This window comes from Cavia porcellus, unplaced genomic scaffold (assembly GCF_034190915.1).
Source record: "Cavia porcellus strain 051 isolate PalLab524CR breed Dunkin Hartley unplaced genomic scaffold, mCavPor4.1 scaffold_2, whole genome shotgun sequence".
Lineage (NCBI taxonomy): Eukaryota > Metazoa > Chordata > Mammalia > Rodentia > Caviidae > Cavia > Cavia porcellus.
The window spans coordinates 5,558,353-5,583,424 of NW_026947485.1; the positions used below are offsets into that span (position 1 = coordinate 5,558,353).

The following is a 25,072-nucleotide window of genomic DNA, read 5'->3' on the forward strand; positions in this document are numbered from 1 at the left end:
GTGGGAACCTCACAGGGGCTGCATACTCAGTGGCCCAGTCCTGGGTGCCTCTCCCTTAGCTGACCAGCAGGGCATGAAGAAGGGGAAAGCCTAAGTTTTGTTCCCAGGCAGCTGGCTTGCTCTATGGGAGCAAACCCAAAACTGACCACCGCTGTGCCATTTCTCTACTCCTGGGTGGACTTGGGAAGACAGCTGCCAGTAGGCCAGCAGAAGGGGCAGCAGCAGAAGTGCACCCCACTGTCTTCCCTGCACGGAAATTGTGAGCAGGCTCTTAGCCACAAAGGAAAGTGCAGGTACATTGTCTGGGTGCGCTGGGACCTGGCAGTGGAATAACTGGGAGGGAGGAGAGGTTGAACATTAACACCGGGCCATGAGCACCTCCTATGGAAGAGGCTTGGAGGAACCAAAAGGCACAACATGTGGCCAGTTGATGCCAGCTGGGCCTTTGTGATGAGGTGCCCAGGGCTGTAGTGGGCTTAGGGGTGGACAGGTCATGGGAGCAGGGATGATAGCTCTTCCCAGCAGGTGCATGGTACAGGACTACAGGTTGGACTCTGGATGGGATACAGACTCACTTGAATGAGACTCAAGCTGTGGATTTATCCTTCTGTTACTTCAGGTTCCTTTGTGTGAAGAGAATATAATGCAAGGGAAGGAACCACTGACCAGGAAGGAGCAGTGGACCGCAGCCATCAGAAGCAGGCATGACTACTTCTATGTTAGAGGTCCTTAGTGAGCGACAAAGGGGGTTTATATAAAGATGTTAGTGTTGATACATTTATAGTCATTTGTAAGGACTCCACAGAGCACAGTGACGTAAGGTCACATTTCATGCAGTCCTGGCCACCTGATCCTCTAACCTCAGAATGGGGCACTCCTGGTCCACAGCCCAATGAGATCACAAAAGGAAAGTTCTTTGGGGGACCCTTCTGTCCTGGGCTGGACCTCCTTTAAATGAAGAACTTAGGTTCTATGGCTTTCTTACAGGATGAAAGCCCTGGAGAAGCACTGATTGTCTAAGAAGGAGAGGAAGGCACTCTGGATACTCAAACAATGTAGGACCAAGCCAGCCAGAGGTCAGTTCCTTGCTGCAGTGGGATCTTGTTCTAGGTAGCAGTTACACAAGAGCTGGGGCTCATTACTGATGCTTCCTACTCAGCTTTATGTGCATACAGCAAGGCCAGCAGCAATAGCCTGAGAAGGGTGTCAGAAGTGGGGTGTAAGATCTCACACTTGTGGGAGCCTTCATCACCTCCTCAGATGAGCCAAGATAATACAAGTGTGAGTGTTCGTAACATTATTGGGTCATCCCAGTTTCCCATGACACTTCCCAGTTTCAGCACAAAAAGTCCCATATCTCTATTAATCCCCACCATCCTAAAACTTGTTTGGTTTGTCTGGAACTGTCCCAGTCTTCTCTGGTTGATGTTTCCAAAACTATGTTGAATAGAAGTGGTGATAATGGACATTCTTATCTCATTCCTGATTGTAGAGTGAGAGCTTTCATATTGTGACCATTTAAAAGTTAACACTTTCCAACCCAGGTAACCTTTCAGTCCTGGCGAAACTTGGAGAGGACCAATTAAAAGCACTGCCAGGTGAGTGAAACCTAGAATTCATATGAAAGAAGGAAAAGATGAATAGCAACCACTGTTTCAAGTTCAGCAACGGTGACACAGAAAGGTGTTTACTTCATGAAGTGTCTTCTTGTAAGTTTCTCAGAGGAACAAGGGTAATGGGACCCAGGTTTTGAGCAGAGGTAGTGACCACCAAGGCCTAGGTGCTCTGCGTGCCAGGGGTGGGTTGTGAGGAAAGGCCAGGGCCCTCACTCAGAGTCCCCCATCTGAGGGAGAAATGATCCCCTGGGTTACCAGAGCACAGCTCGGTCCTTGTTCAGAAACTACCCTCAGTCATGAGGGTCCCCTTCCTCCAAATAACAGCTCTCCCCATGCACGCGTGCTCAGTGTCTCATCCAGACTCCTTGCCCCACTGCAGTGTAAACCAAAGACTCAGCTGTGGCTCGCTCATGGCATTCGCCAAGTTCCCTGCTGAAACCGTATGTAACCCCACCGTCAGAATCATGTCCCCTCACCCCGCCTGTGCACTGCTCTCTGTGTGCATTTTTACAAGCATTTTTCAGAATGAAGTTGATTTGTGGAGAACCTCCTGTAATCCAATTACCTCTTCATGGAGGTCTCCCCTGGACATGTCACATAAAACCCTAACCCTCAGCTGAGAATGGAGGCAACAGCTCATAATCCCAGTGCTCTAGGAGACTGAGGCAGAGGCATCAAGATTTCTAGCCTAGCCTGGGTATTTAACAATTTAGCAAGATCCTGTCACTGAATAAATAAATAAATACACACTTCAATAAATAAAGGCTGGGAATGTAGCTCAGGGCAAAGGCTCTGGAATCATTCCCCAGACAGACACACACACACACACACACACACACACACACACACACAGTCATGCTTTAATCCCTCACTAAGTTCACCTTTATTTGCTTGTCTTGATTCTCTGGTTATTCTTTCTTGGTACTTGTCATCATCTATATTTCTGCATACTCTACATATTCACTTTGTTTTTCATAAATATGAGATCCCCATTCCACACATAAATATGCTAGACATTCAGCTCTAAGTGGTCAAATACCACACTTTCTATTTACTGTTGACTCTACTATGTCTGGAACATAGGAGATTAACTATTGGGTAAATAAACTCTCGCAATGTTACAGTCTGAATATTTCATTCTTACCATCATTTACAACGTATTTCCAGGAAGAAGCGGAGAGTTGTTTGATACCATACTGACCACCCATCATTCAATAAACAAGATTTTCTTCTATGTCCCATCAGCCTAGAGTTTGTAGAAGGAGGAAAAGAACTCGCAGAGGTGGTCAGAGCGAAGCTTATGGCTACATAATGAACAATACATGCCCCACACCCAGATGCCTCTCAGAAACTTGAGAAGTAAAGATCCAGACCCTCAGTTGGGAGCAGGTACTCATATGTAGCTCTGTCTTGAAAAATGGGTACTGTTGGGCAAGTCATCTGTGGAGAAGAAAGATAGTCTTAGTGAAGGAAGAAAGCATGAAAGAAAACCATGAGGGGAGACCTCATTAGAAAAGAGATAAACGCCTACCTAAAAAGAAAAGGAGCTATGCAACGTCCTGGGGGCTGTGTTTGACAGTTGGGTGTGCTATCTAAACCGCTATGTGGGTGACAACAGGAGTAGGCAGAGGGCAAAACTAAGCAAGGGGACCCGCTCATGTTCTCAGCAAGAAAAGAGGAAGAGGACAGGCCAAATTTGAGGGAATTCAGGTGAATTGCCACGCGACCGGGGGCAGGGCAGAGCCTAGAAACTTAGTGAGGAGCCTGTTGCAATAATCAGACCTGAAGTGACCGAGGAGAAAGATAAAAGAGGCACTGTGTGAGGTGAATGTTAAAGAGGCTGCAAAAACATCTGAGCTAGGAAAAAGCAGCCTAGAAAACCATTTAATAATCATTATGCATAGTCGTGTCCTGGTCCATAAAGAAGAGTTACAGACCAAGTGAAGGTAGAAATCCACTGCAAAGAGTAAAAGTACACACACACAGCACCTCTTACTGTAAGAACCTGCTTGCTGCTGGGCTTGGAAACTGAAGGCACCATCTGAACGGGCGAGCTCGGAACAGCAAGTGTTGCCTTCTTCCCTCGGGGCCCAGGAGCGCGCTGAGAAACCCCCAAAGGCACGAGCCCTCTGGAGGGAGCACCATGCTCCAGCTCCTAGATTGCACATTTGGGTACCATTAGCAGAGGAGGATGCTTTGCCACCAGCACCATGGGACCATGCGAGGATAAAGGTCATTGCTAAGGCAGCCAGGACTCAAACCACTGAGGGACACAGTGCCTGAAATCAACACATCTTACAGAGTATGGAAACCAGAGAGGGACTAGCAGAGATGACAGCCCGTCTTGGGCCTTTCCAGCAGGAGCTGAGCCCCCAAAGCCACTCACTGGAGCTAGCTGGGAGTACCATCCCCAGGGAGGCCAGCCTGCCGGCTGTGGACACCCAAGGGTTAATGTTGATGAGTGACCTCTCTGGGAACATGGGCTGGAGCCCTGGTTAAAGCAGGCCAGCTCTGTCTTGTGTTGAACTGGAAACACGAGAGAAGGATTACTCAAGCTTTTCATAACCTAATGTCTCTTCCAAGACTCCATGGTGACCCTCCCCAAAACAGCAAGATGGAAAGGATTCATGTGCCCCAGGTTTTCAGTACTTCCGTGAATTTTAGATCTTACAAGCTTGTTCTCTGCATTCAACTACTGAGTCTTAAGTCAGCTTTCTCCCTTGCATAGATCCCTATCAAAGGATGGTGTCACCATTTAGGTTGATGCAGTGATATTAGCCAAAAGTGATCTTCAATGATTCTTCTAAAAGGCTACAGCCTTCCAATATATTCTGTCTTGTAATGTATGTGTGTGGGCATGCATGTGCACCTGTGTGTCTACAGAGTGATCTGTCTTAGTGATCAGTGTGTACAACCCTACTAGGGTGGCATTTTGGAGACCTTCTTAAGTTTTGTGAATTTAAGATCAAACCTGTTCTGGTCCTCACATCTGACTTCCTTTCCTTTCACTGATAGCAGGTTCAGGGCGCCCTCACTGTGCCACAGGTTGAACCCCTGAAAGCAAGCCCGCTGCTACTCTTTTAGAGAGAACAGAAGTAAGCTCGCAGGCCTGAATGGCAGCGCTGTTTGTAATGAGACTGAGGCTAGCCCTGAGCTTCTCCATTGACTGCTTCTGAAACTGAGAGTGCACTGAGACAGACCAGGTGTGACACCAACAGAGGACAAGGAAGAAGTGGCTCCGGGTCTTTATTGTGCTGTCAGCAAGAAGTCACTTTTTAACATTTCCTTTGGCATGTCCCGTCCCAGAGGCCGTGGATACTGGAGCTAGCCAGGCGCTGCCCCTTGCCGGTGGATTTGCTATTTAGATTTTCACCACATCTTGAGTTTCAGAAAATCTGCATTCCTAAGTGAAGGGAGATGAACACTGACTGTGCTAACAGCCCCAGCGCACTAGGGATGCTGCGTCCCAGGCCTCTGGGGAGAGGGTACGGCTGGAAGCAGCCTTCTCCTCCTCCTAGCACGCCCCCCACCCCGCACTACCCCACCACAGACACAACCTGGAATTCTACGCCAGGAATCTTTTAGTCACTCATAGCAAAATAGCATCACAGTCTCAAAAGTCCAGTGAAGCTGCTGGGCTGCAGGGAAACCCATGAGCCCCTCTTGTACACAGCGCACACACTACCACCTCCTCCTCCTGAGAGTCCTTGCATTGCAGCTGGCGGTTGAGTCGGGAAGCCTTAGTAAGCCCTCACTGTGCCAAAGTCGGGGCGCGTCCCAGCCTAGACTGTGCAGTACATTTACCCTTGAATGCAAATCACGCAATGCATATTTTCAGCTCGTAGTTGCTATGGCTCAAGCAAGAACCCCAAGCACTCATGGTCCTGTGCAGATTCAATTTCTACAGAAAACCAATGCACAAAATGTGATTTAATAGGCTCAGGGTCGCTGCAGAGCGGGCTCTGTCTCCAGGAGTGAGCAGGCAGTGTGAGCTGATCTCTCAGGGCAGGACCTTTGCATTGTAAAAGCTGTGCCCTGATTTACACAGATCTTTGCATATGTACCTTTTCAAATTTTTATACTATTATAATATGGCTCTGAAGAAATAAAATCTATGATGCTTTGACTATGTTTATGTATCTTCAGCCCAACAGTTTCACTGGCTAAAAGTAAACAAAGCAGACCCACGTGTTTAACCTGGCAGCCTGCTTCCTTGTTGTAGAAACATTCAAAAACCCCACCTGTTCTGACTTTGTACCTGAGCCACACAAGTAGCCCTGACAGGCTGATGCACTGACTATATTCTAGCACTGTCTGGCTGTCACTCGTAAATCCTAAAATATAGGAGGAAGACACCTTCCTCCATAGGCAAACAACTGTGTTTAAGAGGAAAATATGGGTTGCCTACCTATTCAGCACTTCATGCTTTGAGAAATCAAACATTGTGCCATAATATCTCAGCCCAGAACCCTGCAGATTTCCAAGGAGTGCATCTTATCTGTTGGCTGGTCAGAGGGTTGGAACATATGTGTACTGACCATCAAATGTACTCACTGTCGGGTGTACTCACTGTGGGGTGTACTTACCATCACTATTTTTTAGGAAGAACTAAACTGCTGTTCCTGAGAACGCTGGGTCCCCTTGGTTCCACATCAACACACATCCCTCTGCACAGCAGATGTTTTTTGATGACCCTAGAGAGCTTCCATGCTGTCTGAGGTGGACACAGGCCCATGTCTACACCCAGGTGGCCCCCAATCAGTGCTGACGGACTGACTTCCTCATGGGCACTAAAAACTCAATTTCTAGAGATGGACCTATAAGACTAAAGTCAATAATTTAAGAGAACTGTGCTTTGGACTCTATGTTTGTGGCAACATAACATGTATAAATACAAAAACTGTATTAGGGTATAAGAACATGTATAAATACAAGAACTATACTTTTTAGAAAGCTGCTTTCCAGTTCACTGTGTGTGAAGTTTCCCCATGATTCTCCATCCTCTAAGTGTAAATTGACCATCAAAGGTGAGCAAACTATGAATACGGCTGTGACAGGAGAGTGGTGAGAAGGAGCTCAGCAGCCACATAGCTGAAGATGAGACACAAATATTTTCAGTTGGTAATACTAACTTTAATCTCACTAGCAAAGATGGGCTACTGGTCTGTTTGGAGTTGCTTGTGGCAGCTCACCCTACCAGGCAGGTTGGATGGCTGCTAGGACTATCCTGCTGCCTTTAGGGCAGATAAGCCATGTTTGAAGCAGCCACCATTTAATTTGAAAGCATAATGAGTTTCCTCTTCAGCCTTGCTCTTGCTCCTCGCTCAGGTGACAGCCTCAGTCAAAGCAGGTCCTGGAGGGCACGGAGCAGCGCTGTGGGCTGCATCGCTGGTCTGCTTGGAACTGTGTCCAAACCAGAGCTGTGTCCTGCACTGGACAAGTGTGAGCAGAGAAGCTGACGACCAGAACCTGACAAGATGGGAAGCGGAATTAGCTCAGAAAGCAAGGAGTCGGCCAAAAGGTCCAGAGAGCTGGAGAAAAAGCTCCAGGAAGATGCCGAGCGAGACGCCCGGACGGTCAAGTTGCTTCTCTTAGGTAAGGCTTTCCCCTGCACTTCAAGTCAGAGCTCGCTTCTCCTGCGGTGCACGTTTTCTCATGCTTTAGGGCCTAGTGTGTTATGAAAATGTGTTCGGGAACCTAAGTAGATTTTATGTTAACTGTATATACATATTTTACACTTTTTCTCGTGTTTGTGACATTTGATGAGCAAAGATGGATATTTATCATATATTTTAATTTCTGTCAAAACGTAATTTACTTTCACTGAAAGTCTCATACACATTTATTATTTTGCTGCACCCTAATCATTTCCTAAGTATTGTTTTTTTAAATACAGGAAGCAATCTTTTAGTTACAAATTATAAAATTCTATATTATTTTGTTTGAACAAAACTATACTAAGTGGCTTGATACCAAAATTGATATGTTATTTACTTGTGCTGTGAAAATCAATTATTCCCAAGTGGCCACTAAAGAAATTATAAAGCATTTTATATCAATAATATCCTCTGACTCCTGGTTCCTACCTTGACCATGCTGTAGACTTAGAAAATACTGTGTTTGATTTCCTTTAGAACATTCAGATATCTATGCTGTTCAGATTTTACGTCTCTCCTCTTTCTTCATTCCCTCCAAGTACAGCACACTGATTACCACACGATAAATTCAATAAATATTCAATACATGGAAAGTACAAAAATTATCTCTGTAGCACATTTTTTTCAAGAAACATTTAACATGCAATGGCTACTGAAAGAGAAGTAGATTTTGGAAATAAAGACCTACACAAAAAAAATGAAATAAGATCTCCCAAGTAATCAGAGTCAGGTACACAACACATGATGTCATACACAAAAAAATTCATTTCAGAGTTGTGAATTTTTCACACAGTGAATGTCCTTCTTTTTTATCTCCTCCTTTCTTGCCTCTAATTTGCCCTTGAGAGCAAACTTGCCTTGCAAAGAACGTTAGGGGGGGAAATAGGATTTCCAGCGTTGCCTTTCAAAAGTAAAACTATGTTCTCTCTTTTTGATCAAGTTCTGCGTTTGTACACGGCCACTACACAGCCAGTCACCACCTAGAGGGGTCCTAGAAAGACGCTAGGCCCATGCTTGAGAAAGCAGAACACACACACACAGAGCTCTGCGAGGCTTGGACAAGAATGAAAACGATGTGGACAGGCAAAAGGCAAACACTAGATGCGGGCAAGAGCAAAGCGTTCCCACAAATGCATTTTGTGTCCTGCCTGTGCTAGGAATAATGGCCTGAATACTGATGAGAAAACACATTTAAAAATCCCTATGTTTACCTAGTATTTCCAAAGGACCGATGTGGTTTCAACAAGCCAATTATTACTTTTATACTTTCTCTTATTTATAAAAATGCAAATCAAAGTAAGTCAGGAAGAATAAATATTATTAGTTAGACAAAAGTAGACATTATTAAACATGGACAAGTCTGTGATTCCCGCAATAGCCCATCAGAGGCCGGTCAGTCAGAGACCCAGCTGGGCAGGGAACAAACAGAGCAAAAGAAATGTACACAAGAAGGGAACACATCACTGCAAAGTGAGTGTGATGGAGAGAATGGGAAAGTGAACAAAAGTTTTTAAGTTATGGAACGAGAATCCATGGATTAGTGATACATGGTCTTCCAGACTGGAAAAGTTCGCTGATTGAAGCTCAGTTTGCTACGTGTGACCTGAAGAAGGCCAGTCATCTTTAGACTGGAGTGGAGACTTGATTGAGAAAGAAAAGTAATCTTTGTATAAAAGACACAAAACAATCATTAGTGGGACAATTGTCCCTGCTGCTTTACCCATGTCAGCTTATTTTGTCATTACTATAAAACATGCTTTGATTATTTTGCTCCAAGGCATATGTGAACTCCTCAGCCTCATTTCATTTATACTAAGTGGATCAAATTCTCTTCGGCTTTCTTACTGCAAGCATATTCCAAACACTTGACTGCTTTCCCTTTCAGACTGTATTTGAATCCTGTACATGATTCAGTGGCCCAGTTCAAGACAACCGTCTTACACCTAGAGTCTCCTTTTGAATTTAATTTGCACATCTGTGCCATAACCTTATATTCCACCTCAATAAGACATCATAAATGTGTTCTATAGAACCAAACTAAAGCTTTCACCCTGCAAGCTGCTCCGCAGCGATATCTGTTTAATTTGTTTCATCATTGAAGCAGTCTCCTCTTTGGGAAAGTGTGAGTCAGACACAGTTTTTATGTTCAGCACTGAGCGCAGGCCACTGGGGCTAATGAGCTTAACCTTGGTAGGGGTCCGGACCTGCATCCTGAATCTAGATGCCTATTTTGAAAAGCAAGAAAAATCGACAAAACGCTTTTGACAGGGCTCATTATTTGTGTTCTGTGGATTGTCTGGTGGATTTCTAGGCACTGAGCAATATCATACTGACTTTCCAAATTTCACACACCCTGGGAGGCAGGTGTGACCATTTGATGTTAATATATGCAGAATCCAAGGCAGAGCCAGGGCTGCTTGGACATTGAAGAATCAATTTGCACACAGATTCCTTTTTTAATGTATCTTTCAGGCCTTCAGTACAATGACAGAACACAGGCAAAATCCCTGTTTTTAGCGAAAAAAGTAACTCCTAAGAAACACCAAAGTTGGCTCACATAATGCAGGGACATGTATACCTGCACTGGAGACTGTCACCATGGGCCTCAGAAAAACACAAAAATGTAGCCAGAAAAGACCCTAGAAGAGAACATTTTAATACAAGAAAGCTACTTTTAAAGTTTCTATTGATAAATGTTTGATTAAATTATATTTCCCCAGTACCGCGAGACTGAGTTCAGTCCCCAATACCAAAATAATGTAATATAAAAATTTTAAAAATTTCTATTTCCATTCAAGAGAAATCCCTGTTATTAATTGTGGAATCAATATCTATCACATTTCCAATAGCTGTCTCCTCCTCTTGCATTCATTACCTCAGAGTTCAGTTTGAATGTACGCATTTCTCCAAGTTACTTTCCTTTGTGTTTTTACAAATTTTTCTGTGCGAGCAGGTGAGACTCGGAGTGTCGTGGAGAGCACAAGGGAAACGCTTGCCTGCTTTCCCACGTTAGAAACACTGCCTGGTGGGACCTTCGTGTCTAAGTGTCTAACACACATTCATTCCGATGTTCTCCATTAGCACAGTGGTGTTGGGAAGTCCCAGCCGTGGACAGCTCACCAAGCGCACTCTTTTCTGTCCATTCTAAAACCGCTTACTCGTAACTTTTTCTGTGTGCTTTCTTTGAAACATCACATTGTTACCTTCTAATCATATCATCGAATTTTATTATTTTAAATTATAAATCCAGTCATCTGGCTTTTGGAAACATAATCCAGGGAAAGTGTAGAGATAAAATATCTATTTTAAATGTCTGCATATTTATTGTGTCAGTATTTTCAAATTATTTCAAATATTCCCATTTACTCAACAAATGCATACTCAAGGCATTTTTAGTATTGCAAAAGAAGAATTATGATTTTGACATTCTATAGAATCTGTTACAAAACAGTTAAGTAGAACTTATACAATATAACTAGCTAAAATAATTAAAACCACACAACAGAGAAATTTAATGCTAGTAGAGAAGAATGTCTTTTTGAGTCCCTTGATGTAAAGTGGTTTTATTCTGTCTTCATCGAGCCTTAGGCTCCTTTCAGCTGTCCCTGGCCTTGGGCTGGCCCCATAACCCCAAGGAAGTTGCTTTGTGAATCTCCAGGCCAACGTGGTTTACTCTGCACAGTAGCTCCCCAAATTGAAATAAATCAAATGTCAAAAAGTACATATATATATTTTTTTCTGTTCCATTTGTGTATAACTACAAAAAAAGGAGAACACAGGCTCAGATTAAATCAGTTATTTTCATTTCATATTTTTTAAGTAGGCCCTGTTTTTTTTTTTTTAAGTATTTCTAGGAATGAGTGGGAGAGATTTCAATTCATCAAGGGTAAGACCTTCTGTTTGAGATGTCATTACATGAACCCAGTCAATGGATCAGAGCCAATAAATGGCTTCCCTGGAAGAGGTCACTAGGGTGGTGAGAAAGATGGACCAAAAGTCCCCTTCTGATCAACAGGGGTCAGAGAAGAATCCTGCAGACAGTGTGAAAGACGTATTGCCAATAAGGTGTCCAGTTTTTTCTTTTACTTATCCAAATTAGAACCCTTGTTTCCTCCATCCCATAACATAAATTTTGCCTTAAAATAATATAAAATGATTTGTTTGAAAAGATGCCAAGTCTTGTAGCTGCCTGAGATGCATCATTTTCAATTTCCTGGCTGACAGATGCCATGTTTATCATGTTAGCTGGGCCAGTAATTCCTAATCTTCCCCCACAATACCCTGAAAGCCACATGCCCAGCGGGCTTCCTTGTCCCTTCTTCCCTCACACCACCCCTCAGATGACCCCTAAGGTCAAACAAAACAGCCATCAGTGGGCATTTCCAAAGTCCCGCTCATTTACCATCTTCCACCTGAGCTAGCACTGAGGTTGGCTTCAACCTTTGTGCTGCACGTTGTATCACCTCGCCTGGCTTAGAGTTTTACTCCATGAATGATGCCACCTTTGTCATCTTCAAAGCCCTCTACCATGCCTTCCTCTTCATAACTGTGAGTGGTCATTTCCTTCAGTATAAATTTTTTTCTTTTATTTATATAACCCTGAATCCACCTTACAATCTTTTAAGATGCTTTACACAGAAACACTTCTCCAAGTAGTCTGTACAAGCTGTTTCTATTTTTTCGCCTTCTACATTAACTTGAGTTCACAGCAATCTAAATCGCATGCCCTCCTCTTTACTAAAAATTGTATCTTACAGAGTCTTAGTAATGCCCAGCTTAGGAAACTCACACCTCCATCAATGCATCTCTTTTCTTTCTTGCTTCCATTTGTTCTACACCACTTTCTCATGTGACACATCACTTGATTCTTGACTTTATTAGAACTCACTTCTTCTTTCTGTCCATCGGTGGGTTCCCTCACCAACGTATGGCCTGCACCTTTATCACAAGAACATGCCCATAAGGACACTATACAGGTCTTAACTTACATGGCTAGAAAATGCTTTCTTTTTCTTAATTTCTTCACTCATATTTGCATATTGATGGAGCCTCTAAGTTGTGTCATGGTCCTTTGGAGGTCCTCAAAGTTCTTTTTTTTTTTTGTCTTTTTCCTTTTTACCGGTACCAGGGATCGAACTCACGACTGCCTGCTTGCAAGGCAGGTGCTTATGCCTCAGACCTAAATCCCCAGCCCCAGTCCTCAAAGTTCTTTCCCATCATTATCTTGGTGCCCGTGCATGCCACAATTTTATTCTGTTACATTCTTTCCCACTGCACCGAATGGATGGTTCAGTCTTTTTTTTTAACCTCCTTTTTAGGGACCCTGGCCTATTGTCCAAAGACCAGTGTTGTCACAAAGTAAGCTTCTAGCTTTAGTGCTGAGAGGAAAGCTCTCATTTCTCTTTTTTTGCTGTTTTTCATGACCTTTAACCTACATGAAAATTCTATGAAATAGTACTTTAGTTACCTAGATAACAAAAAAAACGAGAAATCAAGAAGGTGCTTGGGTTTCCTAATATGAAAATTAATTTGCATCAGTTTTCTATTTTTATCTGTCAGTTTAAAATTACTACCTGCATCCTGTGGTGTGTGAAGCACAGGAAAAGACATGTGCATGGACAGAAAAACAGATGAGCAGAGTCTACAGTGTCCCTGGAGGTCAATCACAGTTGCTAGAAGATAGATCTGCATTTCATAGCGGGACAGAGCTGTGTCACCCCATAAAGAGATTTTTCACCCGAAGGCCACAGGAAACAAAGTGATAATATTTGAAATTTTTATCAAACTCTACTACTTTTTTCAGAGTTGATTCCAAACTCTACTTATAATAACAACAAGACAAGGATTTTATAAATAGGAGGATTGCAATAGGAAGGCCAAGGACGCGATGAAATCCTGAATTAAGGCAAAAATCACAAGTTTGGAAGTAAGATCTGAGGGACATTAAGGGGCGAGCAAGGGGATTTGGTGGCGGCCTGCCGTGGCATGAGGGGGAGGGAGGTGTGGTCTTTAGCTCAGCGGCTTGGGGAAAATGAGGCAAATCTGAGGCGTAGCAGAAGCGAAGAGCCACCATCTAGGACAGTACATCTGAGCAGGCCCGAGGTGCAGGCACACAGAGGTGACCTGGCCCATCACAGCATCTGGAGCCTGCAGGGAGAAAGCCAGGGAGAACCCCGTCTATTTGATGAGAGGGCCTCGGTTTCCCTCACTAGATCTTCTCTTGTTCCCACTTTTCAGTGGTCATAGGCCAACCCGGTTAGTAATAAGGCCTTGTTATTAGTTTGGAAACATTAATTTGTACTGAACAGTTATGTACGGGATTCTTCTCAGACTTAACAATTACTTATACAAATAGCTATTACATATCTAAATTATGCCTGTATGGAAATAAAATAATTCTATATCCTAGTATCCTCATTTTCTGGTAGAAATGATATATTACTAAGATAAGAAGGATGACAAGGTTTGGGAAAAATCAGCAAACACTGCTATTGCTTATTTTCTGACTAAAGATTTTATAGACATTTACCAGAAAATTTATTCATATTGACTTACAAGTAAATTCAACCGAACAGTTAGGAGGAAATCATTTCAACTTCACACGTTTTTTTTTTTTCTTGTTATAGTTTTAATTTACTTCTTCCTGTTTATTTTGTAATGATATTTGTTTTTTGAGACAAGGTCTCACTATGTAATTCCAGTTGACCTTAAACTCACTAATGGAGCCCAGGGGTCCCTCTCCTGCCCCAGCCTTACAAACACATAAACTTCTCAAAGGAAAATCATCTCTGCTTATTATTTGGCAAGCTGGCAAATATTCATCATTTGACAAGCTTTTCAGGGGATCGATATAAAAACCAGAGAAAGATACTAGAGATGTCCGGGATGGATGAAGACTATCAGGACACCAAGTAATGGTATTTACTACATTATCAAGTCGAAGGAGAAACATGGCCACAATTGGATCAGGAGATACAAAAATAAATAAAAATCTTCCTTTATTTCTAACAAAAACACTCGGCACACTGGGAACAGAGGGAAATCCCATTCACCCAGATAAACAGGGTGTGCAGAAACCTGCAGTGCTTACACTCAGTGGGGAGCAGTTAGTGTGGCTGATGCCAGGCAGTGAACGAGAACTGGGTGATGCATGGGCTTCCTGTGCACGGAACAGGCGGGCTCTGGGGGCGCCGGCTTCCTGCGCTTGACCTTTGCCTCCTCCCTGGGCTTCCAGGCATCTGGGTGAAGGTGATGCCTTCCGGGTTCCAAGCTCCAGTAAGGCTCGCTGGAAGGGCGTGGTGGTGGCACTAAGTCAAAATCCTAAACGGTCTCACCAGGGAGAAAACGTATATGATGTCTTTTGCCAAAAAGTAAAGAGCTGGGTGTTTATTTTCGCCAGCTTTTTTGGATCATTTGAAAACCAACAGAAGTTAGCAGGCAGACTCACATGGCCTGGATTGCAAAAGGGATCTCTTTCAGAAGCAACGCAACCCCAGGGTGCAGCCCTGTCCTGCTGCAGGGGTGGGGGTGGGAGTAGGGGTACAGGCGCTGTTTGTAGATGGCTCAAATGCAGCCTTCCATCCTGCCATTTCAGGGAATGCGGGCTCTCAGGAGAGCACGGGAGAGAGAATCCGAGGTCTCAACCCCGTGTCCCACAAGGAAGGTTTCAAGGAGTGGAGACTGTTGTACTCCACAGGTCTCTTAGCAAACATGTGCCCACAGCTGGCCAGAGTGGCACGTCCCTGGGAGGCTGAGGCAGGAAAATCTCAAGTTCCAGGCCTGCCTGGGTAACCTGGTCAGACCCCATCTTAAGAAAAAAAAAAAAAAAAAAAACAGATGATGTGAGCACATTCTCCAAATGAGAAAACCTTGAGCGCTCACTATATATAACTGTAGGGTCTATCTCATTTAGGTCTGTAATTTAATCTCTGAAAGTTCTAAAGTGTAGATATTAATAATCTCAAGCTAAAAAAGAGAAAACTGACTTTCACAGAGGTTAAATCTGATCAAGACACCGAGTCAAAGCCAGAGGAGAATACAAGCTCCTATCTACCGCACTCCAAACCCGCGATCCTGCCTGCCCCACTTGCTGACTGTGAATCCACCCTGGATGAAGGGCTTTCACAGGGCTGGCACAGGATTTTGATGCTGCCCCATGAGAAGGACAAGGGGTAGAGCAAAACAATTTGTTCCAAGAAAGACTACTCTAAAACTTGGTTGTGCCGACGGTCAGTCTAAGGGAACGATACTGGTTTCAGGTTAATTGAAAATAAGCACATCCAAAATAACATACATAAGGGCCCAGCCCATCTGAATATTGACACCCTCAGTTCATAACTAAAAAGAAAGCAGCATGAAGCCAGGCGTAGTGATGCACGCCTCAGATCCCACCACTCAGAAAGCTGAAGCAGGAGGATTGATTGCCACAAGTTTGAGTCCAGCCTGGGCTACATGGTGAGCTCAAGGCCAGCCTGAAATATATAGTCAGACCAAAAGACAAAGTAATTTGGGTTAGGCTTAGTATGGGAGTGGAGATGGCACTAGAATTAGCCATGACTATCATAATCTCTGTCAGGCTCATTCATCAAATATGGGAGGTATGTACAGAGTTGGTCCATTCTAAGGTTCCTTTCTACCACTTAGGTCTGCCTATATGAAATCTTGTGAGTCTGTTTAATCTCCTTTTGCCTGTTTTAAAAAGGACCAAATGAACAATCAAGCCCCATGCTCAGTGGAAGCTCCATCATAGGTTTAGATTGTTTAGCTTTAATATTGTGATCTTTGCAAATGAGAAATGTGGAACAAAATCCCTAACTTCTTCTTATTATTATTAATAAAATAATGTGTGACTATGAATGTGCAAATTAGGTAAAAGTTTAAGCATCTGGTTATGTGATCGTTGCTGTCCAGGAAGCAAGTGCATATCTTGTTAAATTCCCTTGGTGCTCCTTGACCTAGAAAATGAACACAACTTGGAAAGAAGAAATTATTTTTGCATATCTCAGTTCATGTGAACATGCTGTTACCCGGCCTATACTTGGCTCTGTAACATGATCTAATCTTGCAAGAATGGAAAGGCAGTTGTGAACTAAGACCTACAATAAACACAAGAATAGTACTGTGCAGTTCACTTCTGAAGGAATACACAAAGGAGCTTCAAATAAAAAGAGGTTTGGATCGACTGGATTTTGTTCAGGAATTTTCATGCAGAATCAGTCACTGACTATGCCGTAGGTTCATATTGAACACTGACGTTTCAATGGGAACAATGGTGGTCTAGACACCTGTAAGAAAGACTTCTAAGGGAAAATACTAATTCTAAATATGTACTGTCATTAAAAAGTGCCAGCTATTTTTTAAAAGTGATCGGTGATTTTGCTCACTGTAGACATGTCCTGAAAAGTGATCGGCTAGGTTACAGAGATTGGCAGGTAATGACATGTTCTCTTGGCTCAGAAGTAACTTTGGAGATGCTAGTCTCAGTGCCATCAATGTGACTGCCAGATGATGCCCCCCGTGCATGTGTTCTCATCTCTGGCTTCAACCAATCAAAGACTAAAAATATTCCAAAGCATCGCCCCTCTCCTGAAAACCTACAGGCTCTGTCCTTGTCTGTGCCCCTAGACAATACCATGTGACACTTTTCACTTTATATTGTGGGGATGCTGTAAGTAATTCAGAGGTGACTTCCAGGTTGTGGGAGGACATTCAATGGCCAGAAAATCACTCTGAATGTCCCTTAGCTTTCTGATGTAGCCCACAAATCACATTTCCTCCAAATTTGTGATAAATCTTGATGAGTCTACAATCAAGACAGGGAGTGAATGAATAGATCTATTTGTGATTATTTTTTATCCAACCAACAGTTGTTCTTAATTGCTACAGTATTTGGCTGTGATATGCATTGCTCATACAGTCTAGAAAACTTCAGTGTGTGTGCACAAGTGTGTGTACATGCATACATGCACGTGTGTATCTCGAACTGGGAATCAAATCGGGTGACTCATGCATGGTAGGCACATACCTATTACTACCCTGCTGCCCTGCACCAAAATTCTAGATAGGAAACCTGGAAACAGAACACCTGCAAAAGGGAAGGAGGAAGAGAGAGGGTGAAGGGAGAGGAAAGGAAGAGGGCAATGCCAGGGTGAAGGCCAGCTGTGTCCATGGACCGCCGTGGTCTCGGATTTTCTGCCTGGTGCTTTTTTCCACCTGATGGGACAAAATCTAAAGCTGTACCTGCATGAGCTGCCATCAGCGTGCCCGATAAGCCCTCTGAATTTCTTCCTGCATCCCTTAGCCCTCTAATTTTCCAGTCAGTAAAAATAAAAAGCCATGATATTGTACAACACTGTCATCTATTCTGGTTCACCTCTCACGCACAGCTAGGTGTCCTGCCAGGGGCAGGGTGCTGTCTTCTCAAAGTGGGCGAGGTGATAGCTCACTGAGGTTTTATTTCCTCTTAGATGTTCAAGCCTCAGGCACAACAATCTCTATTAAATGACATAGTGATACCCAGTCTATAAGTTTGTATTTAGTTAAGTAAATTCCACAAAGAATTAGAAGCAAATTACTTTGGTTGATTGTAACATTCATCAACTTTGTTGGTAAATTTCACTGCCTCTGGTACAGAGCACAGTTTATGAAAGGAAGGATTCCCGTAGCCAAAGGGAAGGATTTATGTATCATCTTCAGCAATGAGACATTATTTCCCACAGCTTCACCACTGTGATTACCCAAGATTAAATAATGCAGACATCTGTTTCAGACAAGTGCAGAAACCAGATACATTTAGCTGTGCCAGAGACAACAAAATTTGCTGTGAAATAGAATTAAAATTTGCTGAAGCCCTTATCACTGCACCGTGGTTCAGGTTTCTATATCGCATACAAAAACATTTCAATAAGAGAAATGGCACTTGGTACAAAGGAAAGAATCTTATTTTTGAAGTTTGAGTTTAAAGAATTCATGGTTTCACTGAAATTTTGCTGAGGAGGCAGAAATCTAAATGCTTTGGGTGCATCAGTGGTCAAAACCAAGACCCTTGTTCTTGTGGAATTTATCTTATCACAATGAAAGATAAAACAGGAAAAATTAAACACAATATGTGAAAAATTTACAACAAGTGGGGAAAGATAAATGTTATGGAAAGAAGTGGGGTGGACCAGGGGAAGGAAGACCAGTGGTGGAGAGTAGAAATCAACAGCTAATTCCCTGCATATTCATGTAATTTGAGTGAAACTCTTGAGAGTTGTGTTATCAAAACTCACGTCACTTTTGCTTACATAAAAGTCATGCTAGCTTTGGGGAGAGAAGGCAGCTGCCTGCCATGCTGGTGACAGATACATCTGCATTAATGAGAAATCTGATCCTTCCCAGTAGTGCAACTTCCAAATCTGTCCAAAATTAGTTGCCGCATTCAGACTTTGAAGATCTCCTGAGATCCAATTTCTATAGCTGAGCCTAATATGCCCGGTCCCCCGCCTCTCCTAGAGACACAGACATTAGTATTATGGTACTAATAGTCTACTCATAGGGATTTTAGATCACCCTCTGGTGCACATGGCTCAGTATATTTTTGCTGATAAATCGTAGCTTAAGGACACATGTTAAATGATATGATTTTGTGTTAGGCATAAAATACTGAGTTTTCTTCTGCAAACTTTGTTTATTCATGTCTGTACTGAAAACTTTTTGGACCTAATTTATACTAGTGACCACTCACTGTCAGTAAATTCCCGTGTTTCTCTTACCTATTGATAAACCAGAGCTTTCAAATTTCAAATTCCCAGTCGCCTGGATTAACTCCTCTCCCCTCTCCCCAGCATGTCTAAGAGTCACGGTGAAGAGTCCCAGTCTATTTTCTGTGGTTGATGCCACAATAGCAGCACGGGGTGAGTTGTAGAGAACAGGTTTATTTCTGCTGACTGAAAGGACAAGATGACACATGTAGCGACCCCCACATTTGTACAGGGCATCACTTAGTGAGAGAAAGGAAGGAGCAGACACCAGACCAACTCCTAATGTCATCTATGGGCTTATTGATTGATTGCATTAGTGGACTGTCCACTCACAGTGGCAGAGCCTCAGTCACCGGGTAAACATCTCCTCTGGTGGGATTTAATTTAGAGAGGACACACTGATTGCCAACCACCTTAAACAAAAGCTTACCTCACTTTCATTCTCTAGAGTCCTAGTTATTTTTGTCACCTTTTCATACGCACACCTATCATTTAAAACACCCTTAAATTAATATTCTGTGCTCCGTGGAACCTGTCCTATTGGGTATCTCGCCTATGCTTGATATTTCTGTTATAAATATCTTCTAGACAGTGGCTTAGCCCTTTTTCTTTTCTTAAATTTGATAGTCCCATTTCTCAATTTTTTTTTTACTCTTGTTCATTTATTTGTATCTTATCTAATTTTTGGCCAGTTTGAGATTATAAAGATTTTTCATCCATGAATTTCTCTAAAACTTCTATAATTTTAGGTTTCCTATCTAGTTTATGAATAATTTCAAATTAAGTTTTGGTACACTGTGATATGAATCAATGTTCTTTTACTAAGTTCACTTGCTAAATACATCTGCAGGACATCTACAAAAGCTCCTAGACTGCCAAGGTTTAGATTTCTGGATTCTTAGATAGCATCCTGTGTCACTCTGTGGCTTGCAAACAATTCTATGCTTATTATGTCATGAGAACTCTCTAATGTTCTTAGAAGGTAAGAAATTAGTTTATGGATTAGAAAATTAACAGGCTAAAGTACTTATTGAAGATATTACACACACAGGGAAGGAAACAAACCTCAAACCTAGGTTATCACATTCTATTTTAGAGCTTTTTAGTTTTCGTATCTCAGAAAGATTCTACTTAATGGCAAATGAGATGCACGAAAATTCTTCAAAAGGTTCCTGAGAAGCCTAAACAGACTGCTCACAGTTCATTAAGGGCTCATGTGTGGTAATGTGTTTCTCCACATGACTCTCACAGAGTTAACTGATCCTAAAAACAAACTTTATGTTGTCCCCCTCAGCTAAAATAGATGTTCCCAACAAAGGCTGAGGGCTTCTTTGTGCGAGTCCTGCCTGGTCCTCCTTCCCTGCCTTCCACAGCCTCCCCCACCCTGCACATCAGCCTGGCTGCCTTGGGGCATTCACCCATCCACTGTCACCCCCAGAGGTCCCTAGGTCTGCTAGTGTCATTAGCAACCTCCCCTCTTTTGAACAAAGGAGATTTCATCTGAGCACCAAGGTAAATGAGGTGCTAGAGAGAAGCTTGGAACAGGTTTTGAAACAGATCTTGAAACAAAAGCTTACCACCTAGAATTTTCTTCTCTCATCATTTATTCAAATTGGATATATGAGGAGAACTCAGAGAATGTGAGAGATTTAAAGACTGTACAAACTGGTGACAATCTCCTTGGGCTGCAAAGCCAGGAGATGGTTATGCTAAAGTTATGTTTGAATGCAATAACATTTTTTGACAACATACATTAGAGGTGTCTGGCAGTGACTTACATGTGAGAAACTGATAGGCTGTTAATCTGTAAACAGATTTGATGAATCACTTGGTAACATCCCCTTCTTTTCATTACAGGAGCAGGTGAATCTGGAAAAAGTACCATCGTTAAGCAAATGAAGTAGGTACTGAATTACTTCAAATGTTTTCATGTTTGATGTCTGCCCATGATTTCCACTATTCTTTTATTTTTATTTTTTTAAATTTTATTTAAGGAGAAAAAAAAACAGAGAAAGGGTACAAGTTATATAGATTTACAGAAAAAAATAAACAGTAGGAAATCACTAGTTAATGGATTACATATTGTCATCTTAGAAATAATTGTTCAAGTCACAAAATTAAAGCTTGTAAAGTGGACATTCCATCAATGATACTGCAAACAGTTCTGTTCAATGATCCAATAAAACTCAGTGATACCATTTTCTATCTTATACACTTAAATATACATGCAGTTATAGCATTTAGAGCACTTTCTTTTCCTCTCTTTTGTACAGTGACTATTACACATTTTGGGTTTTATTGCTCCCACGATTCTTATTACTTTTTTGGAAGAGAGTAAAACCAAATGTGACATAACAGAACAGAGTCGGTCAAATCAAAAGGGTGGACATAATAGATAATGTAAAAACATAATACAAGGTGATCAACAATGGTTACCATAATGCCTCCCACTATCTCTAATAGAATTGCCTTTATCATCAGTTATAATAAAATTGAACAAAACAGTAAAGAACAAAACCGACAAAATCAAAACATTGGAGACATTGCAGGTCTTCAAAAGTAGATAAAAGTCAACGAGAATGGGCGTCATAATGAATCTCACTATCTTCACAGCTGTTGCCTACACTTTCAAACCTGGTACTATCCAGCAAAGCTTTGACAAATGCTGATGGTGGTCTCTTGTAAACCACAGGGAGGGACGAGTCACCACAACTGCTAGGCAAACAGCTCGTCTCTCCTGTGTCTCTGTATCCCTTCTCTTCTGTAAATGGTAAACAAATCTGTAATTCCTGTTTTTCTTTTAAATTTTGTTTCTCAGCATGGTAAATACTAAGAGCAGCTCTGTTTTAATTTTACTCATCTGGGAATGTTCTAGAGCTGCTTTAATATTGTGGGCATAAGCTATACATATGCTTATCAATGACTCATTTGTGTTTTTGAGTAAACAACATATTTCCCCCAAAACCTTAAATAAGAAAAATAGTCAAGACAGGTAACTGTGTCACAGCAACTAGGAATTTGTAATCAGTCCACTTGTGATTGGTCCCTAAAGGGTTAAGTGTTCCTTACAAGCCACATCTCACACTAAGATCTATCAGTATGAAAGTAGCACAAAATCTGTGAGTGAGAGTTAAGCAAGAGAGTGAGCTCTAGGTGAACAAATGGTAGACTTTATGGAAGATTTTGTTTGGCCTGGAAACTAATCCTAAGATACACCTGTACCCCCCGCCCTCTCTCTCCCTCTCTCTCTCCCTCTCTCTCTCTCTCTCTCTATCTCTATCTCTGTCTCTATCATCACTAACATCTCTAGCTCTACATTTCTTTCACAATAGTCTTCTAAAGCCTATCCTAGAAGCACTATGGAATATTTTTTAAAATAACTTCTGTTAGGTTTTGGAGATTGGTTTTGGAGATTGGATCTATTGGTTTTGGAGATCCTTGTCAGGAAGTTATCTCCAAGTTGTTAAGTTGTGAAGATAACAAAACTTTGATTCATAATTTATTGTAATGTACTTAATGTTTTCAGCAACCACTACACAAAATGAAATATTTTAAATAACCAATTTCAAAATGTTCTTGCCCCAGCATAATTTTTTTTCTAAAAATAGCTATTCACAGGTGCTGGTCATCTGATTTTCATAATTTTGCATTTTGTCACTCAGCAAAGATCTAAATTATTTTTTAGGAAGAAGATCAGCGCTGGGCTTTGTCCCCGGGTGTCTGTGTTACTGTCGTCTGTGCAGTCCCTCCCTCCCCGCCTTCCTCCTCTCTCCCTGATCTTTCTCCTCCTCCTTGGCCGCCTGGCCGCACCCCATGGGCCGGCACACCTTGTCCCTTGATGTCTGAGGATACAGGGGCTTTGCGGCCAGCCACAGCCTCAGCTCACCTTGTGCACAGGTCACAGGAAAGCGTTGGGATCGAACTCTGCATTGGACAGTAATAAACTTCCATGATGTAAGATTATAAAAATGCTATTTTAACTTCTTGTCATTTTGCCCATATGGAAATGAGATACATATTCAAAATCACCACTATTATGGATTTCAATGTGTTTTTTGCATTTATTTTCCCTACTCTTTTCTTTATAGTTAAATAACTAGGCCTGGATTTCTTACTAGTAAATAATGAACGCAAAATAATGAACGCAAAACTTGTCTAAACTAAAAAATGCGATGTATAACTAATAAGATGGGGATGGAAAAAAGTGAACTGGTCAGACCTATGGTTCACTCAGTGAATTTTAAAGGACGTTCATTTCTATCAGTGGAGGGGGAGGAAGAGGAGTCCCCCGAGGCGCCTTCTAAATGACATCTTAAAGGAGCTTATTCCTTCATATATATGTCCAGGGACGATATCACTCAGTGGTGAGACTGTCTGGTGACCACAGCACTATTGTTTCCTCCATGTTACAATTTCATGTAGATTGCAGCGTGTTTAAGTCTAGTTTCCAATGGCCCATTCAGCTGACCCTCAGGGCAGCTTGTGCTTCCCGTCTCTGGAAGGAATACCCTCCGTCAGTCAGTCACCCTGCTCCCTGGCCGTCACCCCCGAGGCCCTCAGGTCCACCTCGCATGCACGGTGGTCACTAGCTGTGCTCAGCAGCTCTTCTGGTTCAGGCCTTTGACACACTTAAACTCATCTCTTCCACTTTATCTTTCGTTTTTTCTTTTTTCTTTCTTTTTTTTTTTTTTTTTTTTTTTTTTGAACTTAAGGAGTTTTTTTTTTTAAAAAAATCCCCAATTATTTGCCTATTAAAAAATACAAAGTTTTAAATCCTATTAAACCAATATTATAGTTAAATCAAAAAAGAGAAGAACCGGGCTGGGATAGGGCCCTGCAATAAATACGCTGGATACATAGCCAGCTGCCTTACTGTAAGGAGACCTCAGTTAGTCAGTAAAGCCACAGGCCACTCAGAACACAGGGAGGGGAGAGACTGGACAGACCGTCCACAGAGCTGAAGGATCTAAGTCTCAAGCACAAGACAGGCAGTTCAGCTCAAGTTCACTCATTAAAAAACCAGAATTTAAACAATATTTAAAATGAAAAATTTCCATCTTCACAAATCAGCAAACAATAATTCTAAAATAAACCAGTAAAGGTGAAGGGTTAAGAAACCAGTATTTCTCACCACTCTTTGTAAAACTGCACATTAACAGCAAAGTGTCAGAAATGTTTATTTCAAAATATGCAGAAAAACTGAGAAATTTTATCTGCTAACATCTTAATTATACTTCTGAATAGTTCAAGAATATTTTAAAACACGGTAAAGCATGAACATAAAATAACTTATACATGCGAAGTAAGAAAACACATGTGCACAAATATTGCATATAGATCAACATTCAGAAGGCTCAGTCTCCAAGGTCACAAGAGCAAACAAAAAATAATAGCAGGAAGCAACAAAAATATACTGCATGGTAAAGATGCAGAAAGACTGTCGTCAACCCATTAGTGCACACGGGTTGCAGCCTTCCGTGGGTGAATCTCGGTGACACACTTGCCCCACGACCATCAGCACGGCCGTGAATCCTGGCTGAATGGGAGGAAGGAAGGGCAGGTCAGCCAAGCGGAGCACGGGCTGTGTGGCCAGAGGACTGGGCGGCACGTACACCCAGGGGGAGGGCAGGGGCCAGGGTGTAGCTAAGGGCCACTACCTGCCCCAGGAAGAAAGCCTTTGTCTTAGCCGTAAATAGAAAGCAGACACTCCTACTTCCCAGTTTGTCTCAAGTGAGAGGAGAGTCACAGACGCCACTAAATAACTGGGCTTCCTCTCCAGGTCCTGCTGCGATCACACCCCCAAGCTTCTGACCTCTGCCTGCACCTCTGCCCTAGAAATCCGGTAATTTTCCTTCAGGAGAGGAAAGCACATTCTAAATAAAATCCTCATTACCCAGTTTCAAGAAAACATTTTAATATAGAGCAAATCCTGAATCCTCTTCACTCTGAGCATGAGCAACCCCCTCCCCTTACACAAAGGAAGTATTGTCTTCCAGGAAAAAGATAATAAAAATGCAAAAGCATAAAAATGGCTCTGATTTAGCAAGTAATTTCCTTC

The 25,072-nt window shown here is 42.3% G+C and overlaps 1 protein-coding gene across 1 annotated transcript in view; it reads left to right on the forward strand.

Annotated features, from left to right (window-relative positions):
- Window positions 1-926: 926 nt before the first annotated feature.
- Gnat3 (G protein subunit alpha transducin 3) overlaps window positions 927-25,072 on the forward strand; it is a 52,924-nt gene continuing 28,778 nt past the window's right edge. The window contains exons 1-3 of the mRNA XM_023565086.2: window positions 927-1,076; window positions 6,945-7,211; window positions 20,872-20,914. Coding sequence (XP_023420854.2) covers window positions 7,094-7,211; window positions 20,872-20,914 — 161 coding nt within the window. The 5' untranslated portion in view covers window positions 927-1,076; window positions 6,945-7,093. The remainder of the gene's footprint in view (window positions 1,077-6,944; window positions 7,212-20,871; window positions 20,915-25,072) is intronic.